The sequence below is a fragment of the Gymnodraco acuticeps genome, unplaced genomic scaffold, assembly GCF_902827175.1.
Source record: "Gymnodraco acuticeps unplaced genomic scaffold, fGymAcu1.1, whole genome shotgun sequence".
Taxonomy (NCBI): Eukaryota; Metazoa; Chordata; class Actinopteri; order Perciformes; family Bathydraconidae; genus Gymnodraco; species Gymnodraco acuticeps.
The window spans coordinates 299,930-320,339 of record NW_022990590.1 but is presented as its reverse complement, the minus strand read 5'-3'; the positions used below and the strand labels follow the sequence as shown (position 1 = coordinate 320,339).

The 20,410-nt window shown below is 40.7% G+C and overlaps 2 protein-coding genes across 2 annotated transcripts in view; both read right to left on the bottom strand.

Annotated features, from left to right (window-relative positions):
• Nucleotides 1-12,381, bottom strand: part of ino80 (INO80 complex ATPase subunit) — a 48,234-nt gene extending 35,853 nt beyond the window's left edge. Inside the window, 17 exon segments of the mRNA XM_034228484.1 lie at nt 382-524; nt 644-703; nt 2,859-2,954; nt 4,409-4,489; nt 5,072-5,287; nt 5,373-5,440; nt 6,073-6,277; nt 7,645-7,848; nt 7,935-7,988; nt 8,100-8,305; nt 8,437-8,557; nt 8,649-8,795; nt 9,345-9,412; nt 9,542-9,699; nt 10,352-10,543; nt 10,721-10,786; nt 12,223-12,381. Coding sequence (XP_034084375.1) covers nt 382-524; nt 644-703; nt 2,859-2,954; nt 4,409-4,489; nt 5,072-5,287; nt 5,373-5,440; nt 6,073-6,277; nt 7,645-7,848; nt 7,935-7,988; nt 8,100-8,305; nt 8,437-8,557; nt 8,649-8,795; nt 9,345-9,412; nt 9,542-9,699; nt 10,352-10,506 — 1,982 coding nt within the window. The 5' untranslated portion in view covers nt 10,507-10,543; nt 10,721-10,786; nt 12,223-12,381.
• A 656-nt stretch (nt 12,382-13,037) lies between these two features.
• On the bottom strand, nt 13,038-19,329 carry vps18 (VPS18 core subunit of CORVET and HOPS complexes). Its single transcript, XM_034228795.1, has 9 exons — nt 18,919-19,329; nt 18,622-18,763; nt 18,326-18,417; nt 17,738-17,988; nt 17,238-17,594; nt 15,253-16,515; nt 14,652-14,861; nt 14,310-14,546; nt 13,038-13,915 (listed from the first exon to the last, which is right to left on the bottom strand). Exons 1-9 carry the CDS (start codon nt 19,007-19,009, stop codon nt 13,619-13,621), a joined length of 2,940 nt encoding a protein of 979 aa, XP_034084686.1. The 5' UTR covers nt 19,010-19,329; the 3' UTR covers nt 13,038-13,618.
• Between the last annotated feature and the right edge of the window lie 1,081 nt (nt 19,330-20,410).

The following is a 20,410-nucleotide window of genomic DNA, read 5'->3' as shown; positions in this document are numbered from 1 at the left end:
TAATAGGGAGAAGGCTGAAACAAGAAAAAACGAAGTACGGTCTTCTAAAAAGTATTAACATGAGTATTAAAATATCAAGTATTTTATTTTAACATACAGTTCAGGAAAAAGATATTAGAGACCACTACAGCATTATCAGTTTCTCTGGTTTTACTATTTATAGGTTTGTGTTCGAGTAAAATTAACATTTTTTTATTTTACTCTACTCTATAAACTTCTGACAACATTTCTCTGTTGGAATTCAACTGACACTGGAATTGAATGGATGTGTATGGCATGTAGAGATTGGGATTCAAGAAACATTTGGAGTGGCTGTATTTGAATGCACCCAGTGATGTGTTTGAGTAAACAGTATTACTGAACATGATGTTTTCTGCGTACCTGGTGCTGCTTTTCAGAGCCTGAGCCTCATCCAGGACCATGTACTGCCACTTGACCCTCTGGAAGTACTTCACGTCCTGCACTACGAGCTGGTAGCTGGTGATCACCACATGGAACGGGGCATTTCGCGTGTAAAGGGTTTTCTATTGAAAGGTAGAAATATAGGTAAAGGAAGGGTTATAGACAGGAAAGAAAATAGCATTTATTGAGAAAACAAAACAAATAAGTAAAGCATTGTATGTTTACAACTCTGTTTTCTTACCTGGCTCCAAAACTTCCGAATCACTTTGCGATCGTGTGGATTCCCCCAGTATGGCAACACCTGACCAGAGATGGAGAAGGGTTTTGATTAGTGCTGACAATCGATTTTAAAAAAAACTGCGTTGATCACCATAATAATCTTGATAAATCACAGATGAGTAATACTAGTATTTCCTTGTAGTTTGGGGGAGAGTAAACTAATACACTTGTGGTGTAGTAATACAAATGTCATGTCAAACTGGTCAGAGAAATCTGAGATTGTTTTAACTTTATTTTAACATTATTACTGAATGCATGAATCATGATTACTCCGCTTTCTTTACCTTTTCACTGCAATGCGATTCATGGTCAACACGTCCAACTTTGATTCAAAGTTGGTACTGGTTAATTTGCAATATTTGTTTTAAGTTTAAGCCCTAATTTTGATAATTGACTCATAATAATATTAATATAGCCTTAAAATATTCCATTACAAGTTAAAGTTAAAAATACAAAGTGTTACGATATAGAAGATTTATCGATAAATGTACTTAAAATATCAAAAGTATCAGTACTCAGTATGCAGAACATCACAGTATTATATGTCTATAGAATATATATTGTAATCCTGTTTTTATCACAAACAAGTATATTTAAGAGATACATTTAATGTTGTAGTTTGTCAATATGGAGCCAATTTTAGATTATTTTTAAATTCTGGATTGGTTAGTAGTACAGTACTCCATCATCTTCTGGCGCAGACTGAAAACTCATCTCTTTCGACTCCACTTCGAGCAATACAATTACTAACAAAGCACTTATATACTATTAAAGGACTGGCTTATCTAAAGCCAGTTGAGTAGCACTTGAAATGTTTGGCTCTATCAAACCTGATGTACTTTCTGATTCTGTTTCCTTCAAGTTTGTATCTTCTTGGTCGAATGCACTTATTGTAAGTCGCTTTGGATAAAAGCGTCAGCTAAATGCAATTTAATGTAATCATATTGTAAAAGTAAATCATGTGTTGTATATGTAAAGTGTTAACTAGTAACTTTGCACACATTTTATGGACTATAAGTAACATTTTAGCATCTGAAATGTAGTAGAAGTACAAAGCAGATTAAAATGGGAAAACGCAAGTAATATCCAATATGAATACAAACCCAGAGACAATTAATGGATTAAAAACATGAAGAATCCGCTCTGTAAAGAATTTAACCAAATTAATATTAAAACTGAGTGTTTACTTTTAGCAATGTAACAAGTAAACAGAGCTGTTGTTCCCAGGAGAAACATGTAGGCATAGCAACGTGTATGATTCACAGCCTCAGTCAGCGAGTTGTTGATGTGCAGTGTGATGTGAAAAGATTTGCACATCATTTCATCCCTCATCGCGCCGGTGTTCCATTGTTTTCAGTCAGACCTGCTTTGAGTGTGTAGGAAGCTTATCTTCAAATGGTGTAATAGGGTCTTTTCACACCTCATTAGCAAAACTAACTGGAAATGATTTATTTTTAAATTCTCAGAGAAAATGGGCACAGCAACAAGTTAGGCATTTAATAGTGTGAGTGTTTGTGAATTAGAGCATAGCCAACAAATTGATGTGTTTGATGAATGCTTTTTAACATTATTGAATGCACACAGCCTGGCTGTCAGAGGCCGGTAAAGACATGCAAAAGGAAGTGCAGCCACTCAACAATCAAAGTGTTGACAGCTTTGGAGTCCTGGTACCAATGTCCTGGTGCAACACTGCCCTCTAATGGAGGGTTCTGGAAATGCTGGCCGTTTCTGAACCCTTCATCTTGGTTATAAATGATCAGATGTTTGAAAAAAAAAGAAGCATTGGATCACTAAGTCGATTAGAGCAGAGGTTCTCTACCTTTTTGATTCGATTTTCCTAACAATAATTATGTTTGTGTTTGCGTCCTCCTCCCCACATTGATCGTTCATTAATTACCCAAACATTTAGCAGTATTAGTTCTGTGAAAGCTTGGAAATGAGTAGGGCTCAATGATATCACTGGTAAAAGCAATTATAAAGTAAAAGCCATTCCCTACAACTTTTTGGAGACCCCCAGAAATGATCTTGCGACCCCCTTAATGGTCCCGGAACCAAGGCTTAGAACCATTCCATTAAAGGAATTAGAGCGAACATTAGAGATGAGGATGTCAGGACTCCTGCGGACGTGATTTCGCAGGCGTTTCCGCTCAGCAGAATTTCAAAAAAGGGATCCTCACCTTGAAACTGGGCACGAAGCGAGTGAACTCCTGATGCCAGTTGTTGAGCGTGGATGCAGGAGAGATGATCAGGAATGGACCCCAGATGTTGTCCTTCTGTGCAGGAACAAGAAAAAGGATTCAGCTAGACGGCAGGTGCTATTTGTATGTGTGAGAAGCCTCGAAAACAGGAAGCCATGGAGGGAGACGGTGTGCATCCTTCTTTTATGGATAGCTCATCACTTAGCACACATTTCCCCTAGATTTAACTGTATCTGCTTTGGGTGTTTTGAGACTAAACAAAAGCATAACAATGAAAACAGTAATGTGACAATGAAGGGTCTCTTTAAAGCAGGGGTGGGGAACCTCCGGCCCCCGGGCCGTATACGGCCCGCGAGACCATTTGGTGTGGCCCTCGAGGTAATTTATAAACACACGCAAAAAAGAAAAAAATTAAAGAAATCTAGACCGCAAAATAATTAAACAAGTGAGTGCCTGTTTTTCCTGGCTAAGGTCAGGGTCCTTGAACACAACACAAGCCTAACGTGTCATCACGTGGTATGTGTCTCGTCTGACAGGAGTGCAGTTCTGACGGAGAGCACCGGAACGCCGCTCCGCTCCGGCACTTCCAAAAATGTCAGTACTCATAAGGAGCCGTACACATGCTGCAGTTTCTGCGTGGCTGTGTCTTTAGTTGAAAGCCCAGTGGCGATCTGTTCATCTGTCATACTGATCATAAAGTCAATAACTTTGTTGTTATTAGCATCTGGTTAGCTAGCTATGCTAACGAATATAAGAAGCTTTTTCTACAACCAGTGAGGTAAAGGCACATCTTTATATGATCATTATAGTTGTAAAAAAATAAGAGAATAAAGTAAACAGGTATAAAATACTATATGACAGTAAAAAAAAGTTGTTATTAATAAACAAGAATACAGTTTGAAAGGGGAGTGATTTGTAAAATATCCATAAAGAAAAAGAAAATCTGCTTACAGTTCTGTTTCATCTGGGTGTTGAGAGATGTATCCATAGATCTCCTAATGTTGCTCTCAAAGTGCACCAGATTGATGCTTTTAACTTCAACATTTAAAAACAAATCTTTCCGGGGGAGCATGCCCCCCGGACTCCCCTAGAAGAGGTTAGGTCCCCCCCACTTAAATCATGTTCACATGGATAGGAAACTAAATACATTTGCACACATCTTGTGTCCATATCTTTCTGTTTTGGTGGTCATGCCACAACCGTGCACGTGCATGCGTGAGTCATGGCAAGATATCTGGATTAAGAGGTTGCTTTTTCTTTGCACAGCATGAAAGAAAGGCCAAATGAATGGGCTGTGATTTTAGTTTTTTTAAGCAGAGGTCAATAATTTGTACGGCCCTCAGAGGATGTTGAAAACATTGAAATGGCCCTTGAGAGGAAAAAGGTTCCCCACCCCTGCTTTAAAGGATGCAGGTGGAAAAAGAAGCTGGACGTTACATGTTTTCTTAGGTTAGTAACAACAGCAGAGACAATCAAATATTCCAGGCGCTTTTTCAAAGTGTGAGATAGATGAAAGCCTTTGGCCTCACCTCTGCTAAGTGAGCCAACAGGGCGATACTCTGGACCGTCTTTCCCAGTCCCATCTCATCTGCCAGGATTCCATTGATTCCCTGCAGAGAGAGAACACAGGAGAAAATAAATCATTCAGTGTGTATGAATAACAAATACAAAATATGACACTGCAACTTTTGAATTATTTTACTGTTTTATAGTAGGCCTACAGATGAGTCCATACTATAAGTATACGCCTATAAAAGCATCAACATTCATTGACCTTTAAGTATTTCATTCACAAAAGATACAAATGTATATTTCAAACAACATGCCAACTATAAGGACATAGAGAAAGAAGAGGCGTCATTCACTCGTGTCCAGAAATGTTCTTTCATTCTGTACAAAAAAAGTTTAAAAAAGGGAACTTGTGAATTGCGTTTCACATAAAAACTCAGTGTGACACAGGAAGGAGGGGCTCATGCTAAAGGATAATATTTGCCGAGCTTAATTCCCTGAAAACGTAAGATCCAAACATATGATGACTAAAATCCTTCTTGGGTAGTTCTAATTTTGTTTGCTAAGTACAAACAAATGTAAGTTAAGAAAAGTATTGAATCCAGGACTTGCAGGACATTTTTGTTTTCATGTTTTAAGCACGGATTGTTGGGTCCATTGAGTGTTATGGGGAGAAAATGTACCTGTTCATAAAGATTGGCAAGCCAGTTCATGCCCTTGAGCTGGTAACCCTTGAGCTTGCCGTCGAACATGGCGGGCTGAGGGATCTCCTCGCCGGCGTGGATGGAGGGGTTGGCGAGGCTGTAGCTCTCTCCGAACCCTGAGCCTGAGGACGGGCCTACAACGGCGTGCAGCGACGCACAGCGGCTGTCCTTCGCCTCCTCGTCAAACATCCGCGTCTGCAGGCAGAGAGTTGGAGATTAGCACAGTGTCAACAGGGGGAGTGTGTGTGGAATGGATGAGTGTGTGCAGACATCGACTCACTCTCTCTTGGTGAATCTGGTAGGCTTCTTTAGCATTCCTCATCGCCTGGGACTTGTAGTAACTGCTATCTGAAACCGTACATAATCCACTCGTGAATAAAACAGAATAATTCAATATTTCATTTTCTTTCCTATACACCAGTGCTTCTCAAAGTGTGGTCCGCGGACCACTGGTGGTCCGTAAGCGCCCCCTAGTGGTCCGTGAATATATTGGTAACATTTCACATTTGAAATAAATAAATAAATTTAAGTTTTCCGCACTCTCGCGGGAATATCTCCGCAATGGAGCGAGCTTAAGTTTCACTTTCGATTGCATGATCTAGCCCAGATAAACACCTTCATCACACATGTTGCCACTTGTTTGTACCATTTTCAGGCGATTTGTAAAAAACGATATGAAAAAGTTTGAGAAACACTGCTATACACAATACCTAAAGAATGTTCTTCAAAAAAATGATATATATACTTTTTTTTTATTAAGCTTGAAAATAATGTAAAATATCATCATTAGTAAACAGTATCTTTCGTTTCACACATAAAATGTTGGGAGGGAAAATATGAAATATAATCTAAATGAAACAGGCTACAAATATACTAATAAATGGTTTATTAGGCATGTATTTAGAAACAAACATATTTCTTGTTACAGTTCCCCAAAGGAACCATTAATATTATAATAAACTTGACTGAGCCGTTCATACCGTAATCCTCCTGTCCCATTTTGACCATCACTCCTCCTCCGATGTCGATCTGTCTGAGACCCGCACTGTCCTCCAGCTTCCTCAGAATCTCCACCTGAGCCGTGTCTCCCTCCGGACCCCCCATGCTGGCTTTACCCCCCATAAAGTGAGCATACAGCTCCGTCTGTGTGATGAGGAAGTTCAGTTTACGCTGCTGACGCTTGGCCTGCGAGAGACGGGAGAAAAGCAGGAAAAAGCAATTTCCTTTAATATCACCACTCTAGATGTTTTTAATTATGTATACCACCTCTTTAGACTTGAATACTTGTGTTTTATCAAGTTATATTGGAACAGATGTAATATGCTTCTGTCTTTATATTTGATGTGATTATTGGAATGAAACCAGTTTTTATGTAATCCACTTTCTTTAATAAAGTATGTGACTCCCTTTGTGAGCGTCAAGCAGAAGAGGAACCTCTTTTTTGAACACAGAGAACATTTCGTTTTTTAAAGGCCAACAAATGTGTATTAAAGCAGACTATTTTGTATGATAAAATCCTATTGAGAATTTAGGAAATTATACGATTACAGATATCTTTTCTCAAATTCAATGTGACTTTCTGATTTATTAGAGTTGTTGGGTTCACACCTTTATCAGGGAAAATCCTACGCAGTCACAACTCAAATGTAGTTAAGCACTACTAATTCTTCTTTATCTGCAACTGTGCCAAAATACCAGCTTTAAAATCAATGAAAAGACTGCAGTTTTGCAGCGTTTTATTGTCGATTTACCTTTCCAACCTTATAAATAGGGATGGGTATCGTTTGAAATGTATCGATTCCGATTCCGATTCCGGTTCTGCTTATCAATTCCGGTTCTTATCGATTCCCCGTTTCGATTCCAAAATTGTAAAAGAAAGAGGTCAAACGTTTAGATAACACAAATATCTTTATTCTTTTCAGCTTTAACTGAAATTGTTACAAATAAAAAATATACATGCAATACAAATTTATTGCACAATAGCTGTGCTTTATTTTAACTGAGCTATGCCTGTGGCAAGCTATTAACACTGTGCCCAATTGTCTTTTTATTTTTTAGTGTAGTGGAGCCTCACTTCAGAGCGTTTACCGCGACCCATCTTTGGTGTTATGAAGTGACTGAGCTCGTGAACTGTCTACGGGAGGGCGGGGGGAGCCTCGCTGCGGGGCAACTGTGGACCTCTGTCGCCTGTCAGCGCAACTTACATGATGCCGTTTAAAAAATGTTAGGGCGGTGCCGGCCATCAGCGTACCGAGCCGGCCGTCAACGGCCGCTGACGACCGGCCGTTCTGTGATTCTCCAGGTCCGCCCTGTATTCCACCGGGTCACCGCGGCGCCGCGGTACAGACGGACCCGCTGGAATACAGGGTCTACCGCGTTTAGGAACCGTTAAGCAGAACCGAAAAGGTGTATTTTGTACGGGTACCCGGTACCCGGCATTTTCTTATCGGTTCTCATCTGGAACCGAGTTTCGGTTCCCAACCCTACTTATAAATGAATCTTACCTCTTCGGTAAAACCTTTTGCAAATGTTTCCCTTTCCTTTCCACCTACTTCTTTCATCTCTTCGTCCAGTTTACGCTGCTCCAGAGCCTCCTTCTCCGCCCTCTTCCTGTGCTCCTTCTCCACTTTGTCGTATTTCTTCCAGTAGAGCATCATCTCCTTGGTGAGGCGGCGGGCCCGTGGTAACGTCTCCTTGCAGTTCTTCTGGGCCTGGATGGCAGCGCGCCGGACCTCTCTCATGCACTGATGAGCCAACTGGGACAAAAGGAACAGAGGTTAAATATCCCACTTAAACTCAAATGTATCCTTAATTATACAAAAACTGTGATGTGTACACTTACCTTTTTGGCATTGGTCGATACTAAGTTCTTAGCAGAGGTCTTCTGCTTGAAAGTCTGCAAAATAGTAATAAAATAATAATTACACCTTTCAAAATAAATGTTTTACTATATTTAAAAAGGAAGAAGCTGTTTAACGTCGTCTTTGTCACTGTTATGCATACGAACCTTGGGAATCTCCTTTTTAGCGATAGTGAGCCAGACTTTACGCCGCCGTGCGTTCAGCTGCTCAATGGTGAGATGCTTCTTCTTCACTACGGGCAGTGGAGCATCATGGGAAAACTTTGCGAAGATCTTGGTGATATAAGGACGCCCATCATCCAGGAAGTCCCCCTCGCCCCGTTTCTTCTTCTTCTTCACCTTTTTCAGTTTGGCTAAAAAAATATATAGAATAAAAACATGTAAATTACTATATTTAAAAAACATGTATGCTTTTTTAGTTTGGTTATTTACACAACTGTGATTCTAAAGGATTCCAGAGATGTTAGTTTTTTTTTGTCTTTACCCTTGAATTTCTTCTCATCTTTGATTTTCTTCTTCCTTGGGCCCAGCAGGTGGCGCTGCTGCTCATAGAAGGCATCATGAGTAGAGAGGAGTCCAGTGCTGTAGTACTGGTATTGGTGAAGCTGAAGGAAAAAGGAAAATAAATGTGAAGATGACATTACAAATGGAATTCCTTATGTCACCAGACGCTGTGTTTATGTGAGCTTCTCCTACCTCCCGGTCAGAGTGGAACTTGCTCTGATGCTGCCTGGTGAAGCGATGGAGCCTCAGCATGTCCTGCAGCTCGTCCCGGGACAAACTGAAGTCAGAGTCATCCGAGTCCGTGTCCGAGTCCGTGGTGTCGTCACTCAGCAGGATAGTCTGCAGGAGACGGAGGAGGAACATGGTAAAAAGGGTACAGGATACAGAGAAGGACAACATCTGTACTGATCTTTTTATTCAACTGTATGGATAAGTCAAATATAGTTAAGCAGGTCAAAACCATTGGTAAAGGGAATGGACTGGAAGCTTATTACATTCCATAAACACTAAATATATGAGGAGAAATAACTGATCAATTAAGGGGCACAGATAGTTCATAATTAATTGTATTTGAAATATTGTTAGATTTTTGGCAAGAGCTTGAATGGAAAATTGAAATAGAGGATAAATAGCCAGAGATTTAAGTAAAAATGCGGCTTTCTCTTGGTACTTTTACTGTTTTTAAAGACAAATGTATAACAATCATTTACATTTGTGTCCATTGAGTTATTTACAACAACAAAAAACATGACCATTTCAACAGTTTTTTCAAGTTTGGGTTTAGCCAAGTTTTAGACCACTAAATAAATATATTAGTTTTATGAGTAATCCATTCCTCAACTGAACAATTACATCCATAGTACAAATGAGAAAATGTCTATAAAATACCTTCAGCCATTTCCTGTTCTTCTTCAGCTTGGAGAAGTTGTAGAGACTCGCATTATCTGCCTTTTGGTCTGTGGAGTTAAGAGGGGGACAAAAAAACACAACACAATATAAATATGCATGAACCCCCGTGAACAGTTAGACAAAACCAGTGTATACTAACATGTGCATAACATAAATATCAGTGTTTCTGTATGTACCTTTACCCTGCAGCAGGACTCCGTTGAGGGGCTTCTCCTCTGAGAGCCCATCCTCTTCCTCACACGGCTCACTCTTCACGGTCAGAGCAGTATGCTGAGTGGGGGCGTCCAGGGATAACCCCGTCCCCAATCCTCCATCGCTGTCATCACTCTCATCACTAGAACATGAGAGGCATGCAGCTGTGAGCCCACTCTTTGCAGACTATAAATATCTAATCTTCTCTTTGGATTTGTATCTGGTAGTATGAATACTGTGCAGGGGGCACATTGTAGGACAACATTAGATACTTAGGACCTGATATACTGGATGGAAGATTGCTACAATATAAGTCAAATCACAATGTGGACTAGTGCAATATCCAAATCGCAGTAGGTGCAATATTTAGTAAAGAATATGTTTTTTAAATAGTTCTGAAAGAAGTATAGTGGTGTTGTAGAACAGCTTAAAAAAAATATATAACATATTAAATTAAAAAGCTTGTTTAGTACTGGTCCTTAAAAAATTTAAATAATTCACACCATGGCCATTTAGTAGAATTGTTCAAGGATAACTTGAATAATGATTTAAAAAAGATAATACCTTGTATTATCCTGAAAATAATAGCAATGACTTATTTTTACCAAATCGTGCAGCCCTTTTACAATGCACACAGTGTTTTTAACCAGCAAACCCATACACACACAATTGCATTCACAAAAATTGTCAACATCCAAGCATGAGACACTTAAATGAACCATAACATTTTATCAGGGGCCAACCGGAGCCAAAAATTGAAAAGTGTTTGCCCACCCACTCTACTCTGCTTGTACCTGGTGGTTATATCTCCATTGAAGATGGCGGCAGTCTGGCGCAGGAAACTGTCCAACCTCAGGGATCTTTCCAAGCGCTGCAGGTAGAGAGGTTTGGCCAGGCCAGAGCTCCCTGATGCCCCAGCCTCCGGTCGGCCCCCCTGCCCAGACGCCATGCAGCAGACACCTCTGCCCAACAGGGCAGCGCGTTTACTAAAAAGAGAGAGAAGAAGAAAGACTAATCAAGCCCTATATCTCAAACTGAGTCATGTCAGAACAATGTCATTTAGTCCAAAATTAACTTTTGTACTCCATTGGCTTGGCATGCAGTATAATATCATCATTGTATGGGACTTATTAAGCAAAACAGAGCATAAACATTGGACCTACCTTCTCAGTAAGGGATGCCATTGTCCTTGATTCCAAGATTAATGATCAGACAATGGTGAAAGTCCCCTACAAAAGAAGAAACTGCAGTCACACACTGATGTTCACACATGACAGTGATATAGTGTTTTTATGGGTGGCTAGTGTTCTTTCATGTGTGGTGTTCTGCACAATTCTGACAATGTGAATGCTCATAATTTTCACAGGTTTCCATATTGAAATGAAATGAATAAAACAAAAAAAAGCTTCTGCAACATTACGATGCATTTAATTGAATGAATTGTACATGATTTGCCATTGTGTACATGATGTTAATACTTTATAGTACAAAATGCATTGATTCAGCTTTCCTTTATATAAGAAGAGTTGATTTACTATTGTTTGTATAACACACTAGGCTAGTATACTCTATACTATTTTAACAGAAACAGTTGGATATATTTAAGTGGTTTTGAGTCCACCATTTCCACTATAACGTTAATATAGCTTAATGACCAAGTGTTACTACATAATATTTTCATATCAGTAACAGTTTATTAAGAGTCATATTGAATATATTTGATGTATCATCTTTTAATGGTTCGAGTCAATAATTTCAATATCACTTAGTAACCAAGTGTTGATGCATTATCTAAGTTATAATTTAATTTGTGAGTGGCAAGTGATGTTTTTGAGTTATGACAGTGAGTGACGATTCGGTTGTCCTCAGTAATTACTTCTCATTACGTATTCACTTTACTTTGATGCAAGTTCACTCTGTCGCCTGTTAACGGATGGCAAAAACTAAAGCCAACTAAGAGTTCGGACGCTTTTTTAAGAACAAAATGGGTTGTTGTTATTAATAATATATATCTTGTTATGCTATTACGTCGTTATATTGTGATTAGCTAGCTTGCAAATCCAAGATAGCGTTAGCCAGGTTTGCTAGCTAACCTTGGATGGTGCACTGGGTTGTAGCTTGCAGGCTAACAACCGTTAGCTGCATTGCTAATAAGCAGAAGCAGCATTGCCTCCGATCAATGATAGTAAAGGGTCAAGGTACTTGAATAGACACACACACACACTGACAGCTTACTGGTTTAAGTAGGGGACACTAAATATACATTGATAGTTGATTTCCCAAGCATCTGGTCTTTGTTGCTATAGCATCCTTGCTATCGCTTGTGTAGCTTTTCATTAGAAACGTTAGCTTATAATTTTGACACAGACGTCCTCTCACCATTAATATGAAGTATTCAAATCGGGTCTGTCTCTTTAAGGCCACCACCTCCTTGCCTAAACAATGTATTAAGATGATATTGGTTTAATGGCATTTCTTAAACAGGCTAGTCGCGGTGCAGCGAGAGCAAGGCCCTTCGCCCGCGCCTCCCGTACCCTTGTTTCGGCCACAAACGGGGACTCGGTTGCCTGGCGAACGAATGATCCCCATGTTTTAATTCTTTCTCCCTCCCGGCCATCTTCCCCCATTGCTCCTTCGCCATAACAACCACCATGGAGTCTCTCACCTCGGCCCCGTGTCCCCTTTTGCGTCTCTCTCTCCGCTGCTGCCGACTCTCGGTTCTCTGACTCCAAAATGGCGGTTTGAGGCGCCGAGCGAGTCTGTGAGCTTTGAGTCGGCAGCAACAGCAGAGAGGCGGCCACTTTCTGTTACTGAGAGAGCAGAGACACGACGCCATGGCGAGGGTACAGCAAGGAGCAGGCGTTATAATCAATCGCAGAGAGAATGACGCTCTCCTGTGGATGTCTACGAAGACACGAATGTGACAAGAAATAGCAGCAGTATCGTTCGTTAGTTTAATTAGATTCATATATATCATATATGACGTTTTGGGCGGCATATGAACAACTTGTACAAATGCATCGATTAAATTCCGATCTCGATTAATAGCGTCTGCACACAGCGAAGATTACCGAGCTACGTCTGACGTCACTATACGGGAACTCCGTTTTAGGTATGGTGAGACAGTTGGGATATCCAGGGTAAAATGTGACCATTGTAAACTTGTATACTATTTTCAAGTGAACTCCAGAAAATTTGAAAATATACATACTTGTTTTTTTGCAAATGTATGAAAATGTACTGTCACTTATAGAGGTAATAAATATGTGATACACACAGAATGCTAATCATTGTTTGGATCCAAAAAATGCTTGCTGTCACAGTAGCCTAGCTCAATTTTTTGACATGCTTCACTATTAAACTGCATAAACTATTCTGTGTATCGCTTAAACCCACTGATGTGATGATGTTTGCTGTCCTCCTCCAGGGAGCAAAGGAACAGTGAAGAAGGGTTTTGATTGTTCTCAGTCCAGTCAATAGTTAAAATCATTTGTTAAATATTTATTACATTAAACAACCCAAATATCAGTCCATCCACACTGACAAGCTTCAATGTGCCACAAATGTATCGTAAAACAGTGAGTATATAAACTAACAGTTTGATAATCTGCCCCACGTTACCTGTAGGATGAACTAAGAGCCGATGATGGAGCGGTTGAATTGAGCTATGGAAGTGCAGGTTATGTTTCCAATAGACAAAGCAAGTGCATAACTTAAAGTTATTAATAGATGTATAGTGCAGTTATATCTGATTCTAGCTTTTGAATTATTTTCTGCCATCATATTCAGAGGTTCAGCCCTGGCAATATTATACATCAGTACATCATCGTGTATCATTTTCCACAATGTCCACTTTTTACAGCCATACAAAGTGCAAAGGTCTTTAAATCAGCTTCATATACTGCCAACCAAAATCACACCTGAAGCTGAACAACAGTAGGCAATCAGGTGAATGTCTGTATCCACTGAATGGGTCAGTCCTACGGATGGAGCAGTTTCATCAACATACAGGATGGTTGGCTGTCATGTCTTTTTCATATTGAGAGGAATTGAGGCCTCATTCATAACCAGCTGGATTTCTCTTCCTCAAATTTCTTTGGATCAATGAAGGGCTTGTCGATGGACTTGATCATCAGTTCGCCGCAGTAGACGCACTCCGACGCGATGATGTCATCCATGTCTGATTTTATCTGCTCGCGGCTTGTACCCGCATTGCCCTTTCCCAGACTGGCAGTGTCTCCTTCGTCCTTGGGCGCCGGGCGGTGTCGAGACTTAGAGGTTTGCGTGGTCGCGGCCAGCTTTTTCTGCAGCTCCTCTAGACGACTCTGCTTAAGGGGCGTCAGGTGAGGGGTTACTTCCTAGAAAGCAGAGGAATAGAAAATGTGCTTACGATCAGTACGTTGATACTTTTTAGTCAGTTCAAGTCTGACATTTTTCTTGCTTCTCAGTCGTGTAATTTGCAACATCACAAGGATAACTTCACAATCAATATTTTCAAGACCCCTTAACTTACATTTAATCCGGGATTTAACTCTGTATTCATTTTGTGAACTCATTGATGCACAAAAGAGCGCGTTTCAGTTTAAACCATCCTGTACCTCTGATTTGATAGATTACAAACTCATTATTTTGTTGGCATCTTTTAAATGTATAATTGAAGATATATTTCAATCATGATACTTTTAAGATTTTAACTAAACTAAAAGAACACATCATTTGTGCAGTGGCACAGAAGCAGCCTCTGAGATATACCTGGAACAGGCAGTCGTAGTGGAACATGTGTCCACACAGGAACAGATAGAAGGGTCTGTTGAGTAATGGGAAGTCACATGAAGCACACTTTTCTTGGGAATCCACAACGCCATATTTGTTCCTCATTTCCTGGATGTCCTCTCGGATGCGTTTAGCGCTCTCCGTGGCCTCCTCCATTTCCTGCTTCAGCTCCTCGATGTGCTGGTTGTACTCCTCCAGGGAGCTGCAAATGGCCTCCTAAATATAAAGGTTCACCACCAAAAATCAAGTCAAAACATATTGGCATTACGTATGGGTATGTTTCTCTGGTTACAAAAGGAAAGGAAACTCTTTGTTACAGACCTTAAAATGGTCAATGGTGACAAAGTCTGGGAAAAATGGCAGGATGTCTTCAATCTTGAGCAGGTTGCAGCTGGACAGACAGTTCATGGCTTTCTTCACATCTTTCTCCTCCTGCACCACGTGCCGCGCGATCTTCAGCCAAAGCTTCTTCCTCAGTTCCTCGTCATCTTCAGGAAGGTCCGCACACGACTTGGCCAAGTCTACATCTACCTATGGTTGATAAACACATTGCAAGTGAGTGGCATTAGTCAAGTTCAGTCAAAGGTTTATGATAGGTTTACTACAAAATGGTGCATCATTTGGACACATTAGAGTGGCATCTAACTATTTTCTCTACGATCAATTAATCTGCAAAATACTTTCTTAATTAATAATTTGCTATATAAAAAATAGTCTGAAAGTAATGAAACATTTCCATCCCACTTTCTTAAAAGTGCAACAATTCTTAATATTGAGTTAAATATGATATAAAGCAGAGAGAAGTCGGAAATGTAAGAGTCTTTGAAAACACCTCAATCAATTTACAATGAATCGGCAAATTGATTCGTGAACAAATTGCTGCAGTTCAAATGCAATAAAAAAATTAAAAAACATCACTTACTTGTAAAGCGAGATCCACTGCCTCCTCATACAGCTCCATAATCCTATAAACCAGCACACAGGCCTGGAGGTAGCCGTTCTCAGCGCACAGCCTGAGGGCGTACTTCAGGTCGTAGTGGATCTCTGAGGGGTGCGTGCCCGCCTGCTCCAGGTACCACAGCAGGGAATCCGGCTTGTACTTGGCGTAGAGCGACAGCAGGTAATTATGGATGGCCTCCTCCGTCACGGTCAGCTCGTACACGCAGAACTCCATGTAGCGGATGGTTTCGCTGATCTGCTGCGTGCTGCCCATCTGGCTGTAGTTCATCAGAGCCGGGATGAGCTTCTTCGGGTCCAGCCGCTTGCCCATCTGGATCCACGCGTCGACCACTTTTTTGGGAATGTGCTGCATGAGGACCGGGGAGAACTTGTAAAAAAGCTTCTCATCGCAGTGCTTTGAGAGCACATCCAGGGCGGCGCTGTAGTCGTCGTGTTGGCAGTAGTGGGATATGACTCTCTCGTAGTCCTGCATGACGACCGAGAAGTACACCATGTCGTCCACGTTGCCGTGGCTGGCCAGCAGGTCGTAGATGGTGGTGCGGTTGTTGTACAGGCACTCCTTGTGCTTGGAGCTGCTGAGGAATTCTCGAAACTCTTCACGAGTCTCCTGGAAGATGACGCTGTTGCCGTCGCTCTCCAGCTGGCCGAGGCTGTTCAGGTAGAGCTCGGCGAGCCATGTGACCAGCAGGGTGATCTGTGTTCTCTCGCTCTGTTTCAAATGATTCAGTTTCTTCAGTAAGAACTCCTTCAGGGCTTCCTCCTGTTTGGCTTCGATGAACTTGAGCGCTATCTCCTCAAAGTAGTTCTGCGTCAGCGCGTAGCACTTGGCGCTGTCGATGTACCGCTTGTTCTGGAAGCAGTGCTCGGCTTCCTTGGCCAGAACCATGTCCATGCACTCGGGCCGGTCCCGGCAGTACTCCTTGGCCAGGTCGAACTTAGTCATGCTCATGTACATCTGCCAGACGTCCCTGGCCTCGCGCTGGATGTGGTACCGGAACACCGCCCGCTCAGTGTAGATCCACACCAAACCTCCAACTGGGTCCTTGATCATCTTCTTTAGGGTGCCAAATTTATCTGGGAACACATCTTCGTACACCTCCTGTCCATTCAGGGTGCATATGGCCTTTACTCGATCATGGAGCAGCAGCAGGAAGTGGAACTGGGTCAGCACGATGGAGATGGGCTTGTCGAGACTGATGTCAATGTCAGGCGTGTACTCCCATACCTGTGTCATTAGGGGAGAGAAAATATGGAGGAAGAGCGCATAAGATAAGGAGAACAAAGGAGTCAATGTGGAGAAGGTAGAGTTATTATTGAAAGATGCATGATGTGGGATTTTTGCCGATATTTTCCAACTCCTTCTGATGAATTTCCAATGCCGATGCTAATATACGCACATCCTTTTTTCCATCTAATTAAGATGGAAAAAAGTATAAGTATAGAAATCAAATCTCTCCTGTAGTGGAAATAGCATATTCTTATATAATGTTGTTATGCCTTGTGTTACTGTTATGGCCCACGCAGATTCAAAAGGTACATGTTCACCAAGAGTTCACCACTACATCTAAGCTAGTAAAACAAACCTTATATTTTTTTTAATGTAAAATCTTTAAACTTAACGGAAAAATGTATCTTTAACAGGCTTGAATAGTGCTGTCTCTTAAGACAATCTTCAAAATAGGCACAACCAGGGCAAATTTGACCTATTTCAGTAGTCGCAACTAGTCTATTCGTTTTGAACACTTTAAAAACCTCCAAACTGCAAATATTTCTTACGGGACCAGATTCGTAACCAGTTTGAGTTACGTACACATTTGCATCATCTTATCGGCCTGTCACATCAGAGGAAATGTTCATTTTCTTACATTTCATTTAATACTTATGCAGTGCAAAATAACCTCATAAATGTTTTAGCTTCTGAATAAACGTTTTTAAATATACATTTACCTGCACATCGCTCAGCAGGGAGTCAGGCCTGACATAATCCAGCTGACCGTAAAGAACTCCGTTACCCATCATCCAGCCGAAGGACTTAGGTGAGTTGCGGAGCTTCGGGGTGTAGAAGGTGATCTCGCTGTAGCCCATGTTGGCTGGGAACTCCTGGAAGCTGGGCAGCAGGTCCTGGTTCTGGCTGAAGATGGAGCTGAAGCCCTGCTGCTCGGACCCCTCGGCCAATTTACCCACAAACTGGAACAGACGTTTGCGGGTGGTGGCGATGATGAAGTACTTGTTCTCTGAGCCCCCCCGCTCCACCTCCAGGCAGCAGACTGGTGCAGGCTTCCCATCCTCCTCCAGGGAGTGGACCTGTTTCAACAAGAGAACATGGTTATTTTCATGCAAGGAGGGATAAATAAATGTGGAGGATGGTTTTTTCTACAACAATACCACTAAATGAATATCACATACTAAACACTGCAACCCACACATAACAATATGTTACGTCGTACCTGTCTGAAGTATTGATCTGGATTGGTGTTGAACAGGCTGCCCTCAGTTGCAGAGATCTCCGCCTCAAAGATGATGCCTTGACTGGTGCCAACTAGGACAGGTCCTGTGTTTGTCTCATTGCCCAGCTGCTTGTTCCAGCCCACGCTCTCGATGAGGTGGCCTCTCCAGCGGGAGAGACTGCGCACCTTCTGCGTGTTCCTGTTTAGGTACAGACACTCGCTGGTGCTCAGGCAGATCAGCAGATGGGAGCCTGTGTTAGGATATGAAGAAAAATACAGCTGATTGAGTTAATAGGTCAAAACTGACTCACTAATACTATAATATCATGTAGTAGCATTTAGAGAAATTCCGATGTAATTGTGAAATACCTCATGATACCCAATAAATGTACTATATAAAACAATAACAAAAATATGTGTGTCCTGTATAAAAGAATGACTTAAAGCTATATAATTAAAACAATGCAAATCTATTTTTGCATGACTCACAAGTCTCATTGTAATAAACAATATGTAAATGTGAGGTATAAATATGTCCCAAGGGCAATTCTTTCAAAAAATCTGATTAAGCACTGTCTTTTTACTCACCAGTGGGGTCCAGGAACAGTTTGTGCACTTTACTTTCATCTTTCCGTCCTAATTCAATCTGATTAGGTTGATCTGGCTTGGCCAAATCAATTCTGTACAGAAGAGAACATTAGTATCAGTATCTTGTATCATTAACAACTATTTTAGATGCTCCAATAAACAACAGCTTACAGCAGATGAGTACAAATCAAAAGGAACAACAAGCACTAACTCAAGGTAATTCAATGAAAACCGTACAAACACCAGTGGCCGATAACAGTGCGTTTAATTAAAGGGCTTAGGACAGTGTTATTTACCTCAGAAGGGTGTCCTTTCCTAGACTCATGCATAGCTGATTGTTGCAGACTGCAAGATGGTTTATCCTCTCAGGTGGAGTAAAATCGATCCTCTGCTTGTTGAATATCGGCTTCTCTTCCTCGAGTCTCACATTCACAAAGCCTAATGTGAGGGAACAAGTAAAGCATGTTCTCAATGAAACCATGGAGTTAACTAATTGTGTAGTTTTAACATTCCTTAAAGGTTCTAACAACCTTATAGCACCCTTGAATGTAACTAGCTAATGAAACGGAGCAGCTCCAGAGAGGGCGACTAACCTGAATGTGTTATCCCGATGTTGGCATTTGACAGGCGGCTGTGCTGCCTGGTGTTTAGAGAGTCCTCGTACTCGTCCAGAATTGAAGCCATGGTTTGAAGTACCTTCTTTCTAACTCGTTGTTCTCCCTGTAAATGATAAACAATGGCTGGCAGAGAAAAAATCCTAGAAATGTATGCTAAACAGCTAGCTAGCTAACACAACTTCCTCCCATTGAGGGCAAGCGAGAGCATTTCCTCTCACCACGTGCGTCTAAATTCCCAAGGAAGATGTATAATATGATATATGAAGATGCAGCAAACGTGTAAATAAGCTACATTTCAATCATTCATGCTATCATAATAACAGCTAGCTTAGCTTCCGACTACACAACACAGGGTGGACACGGATAATCAGGTGACAAACGGAGTCATGTGATCACATTTCGTGTAGTGCTTATCTTGGACACCAGGGGGCGCCGTTTGTCCAACCTTAGTGTGAGTGGTTGGTGATGAGATGTTGAAATGTAAAGGTCCCATGTCATGGCCATTTCTACTGATCATAATTCCATTGTTGAGGTCTATTAGAATATATTTACATTGTGCAATTTTCCAAACTCACATTGGTTTCTCATACAGCATCTCTGTATTGAGTCATTAGGTCACATGACCTAGAAGTTATTAAGACATCTTCCATCAACATATTAATAACACGTATATAAAGTATTCAAATTCAATAAAAAGAGGTGTGTTCAACAAATCAATGCTCTAGAGTGGATTTGCTACACATTCACACAATCGGGAAGCTGTCGATTTATTAAAAAGAACATTGTTCTTGTGTAATTGAAAAGTAATTTGTTGATGGTCCCTAAGTGAAAGCCTCGTTTCGCGGAGAATATCTCCCCGTCATAATACAGCCAGCAGCAGGGGAAACTGAAACTAACTTCACCGCGGTCACAATTTATACATTACATCAAGGAGGCAAGGAGTGTGTGCAAGGGGGTGACCACAGAATGTGAGACAAAAAGACATACATTGAAGTATAAATAAATACAAATAAGGAATATTAAAGGCACCGTTGGTAGCCTAATTATATACATTTATATACACATGTCTTGCAACATACCCTTACAGCAGAGTTGGGAAGTAACTAATTATATTTACTCAAGTACTGTACTTAATTACAATTTTGAATATTTCAATTGTATGCTACATTGAATTTCTACTTTAATACCTTTAGTTACTTTACAGATTTGGATTCATGTTGTGAAATCTAATCAATAATTAAATAAGACTTTAGTTACACCTGGAGTAAATGCACAAGCTACCCTGCAGTATACAAAGTAATTAAAACTAGCTGCACCTTTACCAGCTAACACTTTAATGCATTAATAATTATAATCAAAACATTTAATATATATATATATATTATTCTGAGATGGACCAATCTGCATTATAAGTACTTTTACCTTTGGTACTCTGATTTTTTTTTTTTTACTTTTACTTGAGTAGTAA

What these genes read in the sequence shown, in the direction of transcription:
- vps18 (XM_034228795.1), bottom strand. Translation starts at nt 19,009, where the DNA reads ATGGCTTCAATTCTGGACGAGTACGAGGACTCTCTAAACACCAGGCAG. An exon ending in GGAAAGGACACCCTTCTGAG is followed by an intron (nt 18,418 to 18,621) that starts GTAAATAACACT and finishes TCTTCTGTACAG; the next exon opens with AATTGATTTGGCCAAGCCAG. An exon ending in CAGTGGATCTCGCTTTACAA is followed by an intron (nt 14,862 to 15,252) that starts GTAAGTGATGTT and finishes TATCAACCATAG; the next exon opens with GTAGATGTAGACTTGGCCAA.